Source organism: Nicotiana tabacum, chromosome 19, assembly GCF_000715075.1.
Source record: "Nicotiana tabacum cultivar K326 chromosome 19, ASM71507v2, whole genome shotgun sequence".
NCBI classification, from domain to species: domain Eukaryota; kingdom Viridiplantae; phylum Streptophyta; class Magnoliopsida; order Solanales; family Solanaceae; genus Nicotiana; species Nicotiana tabacum.
The window spans coordinates 56746941-56752939 of NC_134098.1; the positions used below are offsets into that span (position 1 = coordinate 56746941).

At 34.0% G+C, this 5999-nt stretch overlaps 1 protein-coding gene across 1 annotated transcript; it reads left to right on the forward strand.

The window, feature by feature from the left end:
* The first annotated feature begins 1067 nt into the window (after positions 1-1067).
* LOC142173494 (uncharacterized) lies at positions 1068-3983 on the forward strand. The gene is made up of 5 exons (XM_075239092.1): positions 1068-1704; positions 1895-2020; positions 2126-2324; positions 2954-3139; positions 3326-3983. Exons 1-5 carry the CDS (start codon positions 1068-1070, stop codon positions 3981-3983), a joined length of 1806 nt encoding a protein of 601 aa, XP_075095193.1.
* Positions 3984-5999: the final 2016 nt, after the last annotated feature.

Genomic DNA, 5999 nt, shown 5'->3' on the forward strand with positions numbered 1-5999 from the left:
AAGATTGGCCCCGAGTCACACCGGGCTAGAACCCGGGGTCAGGATACCTGCCTTCGAGAATATTGAGTCCGAGACCCCGGAGTCGACCCTAGCCCCGAACGATCTCTAAGAAACATTATTAGTAACCAACATAAGACCGAATTATCCGTAACCGGGCAGATGTTGTGGAGAGAATCTCTGCGCGTATCAGTAAGGAACCGGCAATCAGCAAATCAAGGGATTTTTACCTTTTATAGAATTGATCCTAAAGTAGGACTCCTCTACTATATAAAGAGGGGGTCTAATAATTCATTCAACATATTTTAACACGCATTCCAAAGGAATACATTATTATTCTCTTTAATCTCTTATTTTTTTGTGGCTTGATACCGATCGAAGTACTCCCGGCCCAAGGGTGATTAACCTTCCAAGGATGAGACTGTTCAATTCATGTGGTTTGCATTTACTTTATCATTATTTATTTTAATTGCAATTTAATTTATCATTTTGTGTCAAGCTCATCCACGTATCTTTAAAACCACTTGCAAATTCAATTATTATCTGATTTTGAGTGTAAATAAGCTTATAGTTATAAGTAGAACCATCATTCAATATGTTTGGTAATCATCAAATCAACAATTCAGCATAGTTGTTGCTAGATTAATAAGACGCATTTTCCAAATACTGTATACCTGCATATGCAGTTCCATACTATCTAGCATGTCTTCTTTAAAGTTTCCTAATTTTCACTTAGATACTGGACACTCATTTCTCTAGAGCTGCATGCATATCAATTTTGATTTTCCTATATTGGTTTCAAACATTGCCAACAAATATTTGATCTACTTTTTCTTGATTCCGATGATCATATGTTTCACAATTCATTCTAATCATGTCAACATGTATTTGCTTTCTCACCAAAATTCCCTACGAAAAGTTCCAAGTTTTTTTTAAGAATTTGAATCTATGTAAGACTTAACATGTAGCTCTGATCACTTTATGTCATGCATGTTTGAATATATTGTTGGTATTATTCCTCTTTGGGCGTTATACTCTATTTTGATAATGTAAAGAATAAACTGTCCCATATGACTAATGATGTTCTGAACGCAGGCACGGAGGTATGTGAGATTCTTCAAGCTAATATTCTGATTGAAAAGTTTTCACCTTCTTGGAGTGATTACAGAAATCAACTGAAACACAAGAAGAAAAAGTTAACTTTTCAAGAATTGATCAGTCAGATTAGGACTGAGGAAGCAAACCGTCTCAAAGATAAGGAGGCAGAACGACTGAAGGATAAGATGAAATTTCTCTCTCTTAATTCTTCTAAAGCTAACCTTGTGGAATCTGCTAGTACTTTTGTGAAAGACATGTTTAAAGGCAAACTGAAAAAAGGACATGTAAAGAAGCAGAATTGCTTCAATAAATCAAAGGGTCAAATCCAAAAGTCGAAAGGACCTTGCTATGTCTGTGGAAAAATTGGTCACAAGGCTTTCCAATGCAACCAAAGACAAGGACAAAGCTCAAAGAAGGGAGGGAAAGCTCAAGTCGAAGCTAACCTTACTGAAAGTGGTGATGCGATTGTTGTTGTGGTCGTTGAGGTAAATATGGTGGCTAACAAGACTGATTGGATGCTGGACATAGGAGTTTCAAGACACATTTGCGCCAATAAGGATTTGTTCAATGACTTTGAGGAGTCTACTGATAGAGAGTGTGTCTACATGGGTAACTCCACTACGGCTGAAGTTATGGGTAAAGGAAAAGTTCTTCTTAAATTAACTTCTGGAAACCTTTTGCCTTGAACAATGTTCTGTACGTTCCCTCCATTCGTAGAAACTTAATTTTTGGTGCACTTCTCAACAAAGCAGGCCTTAAACTTGTTTTGACTCTGATAAAATTGTTATTTATCGTGGAGGAGACTTTGTTGGGGAAGGTTACTTCAATAAAGGTTTATTTGTACTGAACATTGTTGAAGCGATTACTAGTAATGCAAGTACTTCTAATTCTGCTTATATTGCTGAGTCTATTGATTTGTGGCATGGTAAGCTAGGTCATATTAATATTGCTTCTATAAAAAGACTTAAAAAAATGAAATTAATTCATGTGGTTAATGTTGATAATTTTTCTAAGTGTCATGCTTGTGTAGAAGCAAATTTTACCAAAAAGCCATCTAAAAACGTAACTAGTAGAAACACAGAATTGCTTGAACTAGTGCATTCAGACTTAGTTGATTTCAAGAACACTGTTAGTAAGGGTGGAAAGAAATGCTACATCACTTTTGTAGATGACTTTTCGAGATATACTAAGGTATATCTTCTTAAGTTTAAGGATGAAGCTGAAAGCATGTTTTAAAATACAAAGCATAAGTAGAAAATCAATTAGACAAAAAAATTAAGAGACTTAGGTCTGATAGGGGTGGTGAATATAGTACTAATACTCTCGAAACTTTTTGCGAGAAAAATAATATTATACATGAGGTTAGTTCCCCCTATACTCCCCAACAAAATGGTGTAGCTGAACCAAAAAATCGAACCCTTAAAGAAATGATGAATTCAATGCCTTTAAGTTCAGGTTTATTTGACAAGATGTGGGGAGGAAGCGGTCTTATTTGTATGTTATGTTTTTAATAGAGTCCCTCATAAGAAGTTAGATAAAACTCCTTATGAGTTATGGAAAGGATGTACCCCTAATTTGAAATTTCTAAAAGTGTGGGGGGTGTTTGGCTAAGATTGGTCTACCTAATTTTAAATAAGTAAATATAGGACCCAAGACCTTTGATGCCATTTTTATTGGTTATACTTAAAATAGTGTTGCACATAGATTTCTATCTTTGAATGATCATTCTATTTGTGAATCAAGAGATGCAAAAATTTTTGAGCATGTATTTTCCATTGAAAAATAATGTTCCTACATATGTGACTAATAGTACTTCTACATCTATATCTATTAATTCTCATATTATGCCTTCTTCTAGTATTACTGCTAATGATCATGAAAATGACCTTAGAAGGAGTAAGAGACGTAGAATTGAAGCAAGCTTTGGTACTAACTTTATTACTACTTTCTTGACTGAAAATATTGATCTTAATCTTTTTAATTATGAATTTGTGTCTACCTATTTAATAGAAGAAGACCCTAAGACTTATGATGAAGCAATGAGGTCAATAGATGCTAATTTTTGGAAAGAGGCTATTAAAAGTAAATTAGACTCTATAGTTTCTAATTACACTTGGGACTTGTCTAATTTGCCTAAAGGTTGTAAACCCATAAGTAGCAAGTAGATATTTAAGAAGAAATTGAGACCTGATAGTACAATTGAGAAATATAATACTAGACTTGTTTTTAGGGGGTTTAACCAAAAGAAAGGTATTGACTACTTTGATACGTATTCTCTCGTAACTAAAATAGCAACTATTAGAACTCGTGTTGCCTTAGCCACTATCCATAATTTAGTGATACATCAAATGGATGTTAAAACGGCTTTTCTAAATGGTGATTTAGAGGAAGAGATCTATATGACTCAACCTGAGGGTTTTGTGATCCAAGGACAGGAGAATAAAGTACGCAAATTGAAAAAGTCTCTATATGGTCTTAAACGGGTACCTAAGCAATGGTATGAAAAGTTTAATAGCACACTAGTGGATAATGAATTTTTTGTTAATGCATCTGATACTTGTGTTTATTCCAAGATGGAAGGATCGGATTGTGTGATTATATATCTGTATGTGGATGACATGTTAATCTTTGGCCCTAATATGGATATTGTAAATGAGACTAAGAATTTGTTGTCTTCTACATTTGAAATGAAAGATCATGGAGAAGCAGATAATTTTTTAGGGATTAAAATTAAAAGAACTGCTAATGGTTTTTCATTGTCTAAGTCTCATTATATTAAGAAAATGTTAAAAAGATTTGATTGTTTTGATGTAGCTCCTGTGAGAACCCCTTATGATCCTAGCATACACTTGAGAAAGAATAAAGAATCTAGTATTTCTCAAACTTAATATGCTAAGATAATTGGTAGTGTAATATTTCTCATGAATTATACATGACCTGATATTGCTTATGTTGTTAGTAGATTGAGTAGACATACTCACAAATCCAGTAGTGTACACTAGAATGCTCCTCATTGTTTGCTAAGATGTTTGAGAAGTACTATGGATTGGTGTTTGCATTTTAATAAATTTTATGCTATTTTAGAAGGACTTTGTGATGCAAACTGGGTTACTGACAATGATGAAGTTAGCTCCACTAGTGACTATGTGTTTACTTTGGGTATAAGTGCTATTTCGTGGAAGTCTTCAAAACAGACTTGTATAGCACGTTCGACCATGAAATCTGAATTTATTACTCTTGAGTTAGCAGGGCAAGAAGCTGAATGGATGAGAAACTTGCAGACGTGCCTTTGTGGGGAAGACAAACTTCACCAACTTCTTTACATTCTGACTCACAAACGGCAATTGAAATTGCCAAAAATAGTGTATACAATGGGAAAAGAAGATATATCCGCATTAGACATGGTGCGGTGAAACAATTATTAAAATATAGTATTATTTCCTTGGAATATGTAACGTACGAAAGAAATTTGGCGGATCCTTTAACCAAGGGTTTGTCAAGAAGAATTATCCTTGAAATATCGAGGGGGATGGGGCTAAAGCCCATGGATTGAGAAAGTATGGTGGATACCCGTTTGTGGTCAAACGAGGCCATATGATACTTCAATATGCACTATATTTTCTATCCATATGGCATGTGGTAGTGCTTTATAAGGTTGAGCATATTTTGCTCTTAATGATTCCATAGACTTAAGGTGATTTATATGCTGATAGACTTGATGGAATCACCTACGTGAGTGTAAAGGTGCGGCCGCCTTTTATGAAAAACTTGGGATATCTTTCTAGAGCACTCATAAGACCCAAGGTATGTGCATGACCATAAAAATACTTTGTTAGTATCGCGGAGTTTGATAAAATTAAGGATATAGTATGTGTTCAACTAATATCCATTCAGTTCAAGAGTACTTCACTTTGTGGATGTTAGTTGTTGCCTCATTTCACTACGTGTCAATTCAAATTGAAAGATATTGAAACTTAAGTACATGTTCCTTCCTTTTGCCTAAAAATTATTCTTTATCTTTGTATTAGTGTGGGATTGTTGGTATTATTTCTCTTTAGGTGTTATACTCTATTTTGATAATGCAAAGAATAAAGAGCATTTTTGATCCACAGTTAATATGTGGTTAATTCTCATACCTCTGCACCATTAATTCTTGTAATATTTCTTGTATGTATATGCAGAGTGGGAGAACGAAGTTACTACTTCATAAATGGTTCACATTCATTCATATGGCAGTTTCTTAATTTTTGTGACTTCATTTGTGAAAAGATATTAGCTTTTCAGAAGGTTTGAAGTTACTGTCTTTATAACAATTTTGTCATTAAACCAAGATTAATATTATATAACATTAACTCCCATTTGGCTTCTTACATTTTCGGATGGAAGAAAATGCAGATGATTTGCTTATATAAGCATCATCATCTGTGAACTAAATCACCATAAAAACATTTAATCTCTTATCCTCTCCAAAGACTATTCTTCTTGTTATTTTCCTGTGCAATTCTTTTTTATTGCAAACTTCAAACTTTCAGCTATGAGTGCACGTGTTTGGGAGTACTGTAGAACCTTAGGGAGCGACCGGTCTTAACAATTTGCATCCAGTCGGACCGAAATCGCTTTCAAGACAGTGACTTGCCATGACACTATTTATTCGATAAGTTATTTCTATTCTCTTATTATTCTTGGTCAATATTATCAATTGTTCTCTAATATTATCAACTGTTTTCTAATATATATGCCTCCATCAAACCCTTCAAATTATCAAGGTCTATAACTTTAAGCTGATTCGAAGAAATAATAGAATAAATTATGAAGTGTTTTAATTTGATATATTCTGGTTTCTTACAGTAACAACAAGCATGCATGTACCTTCAACCAAAATATCTTAGCAAAAGGTACATAAC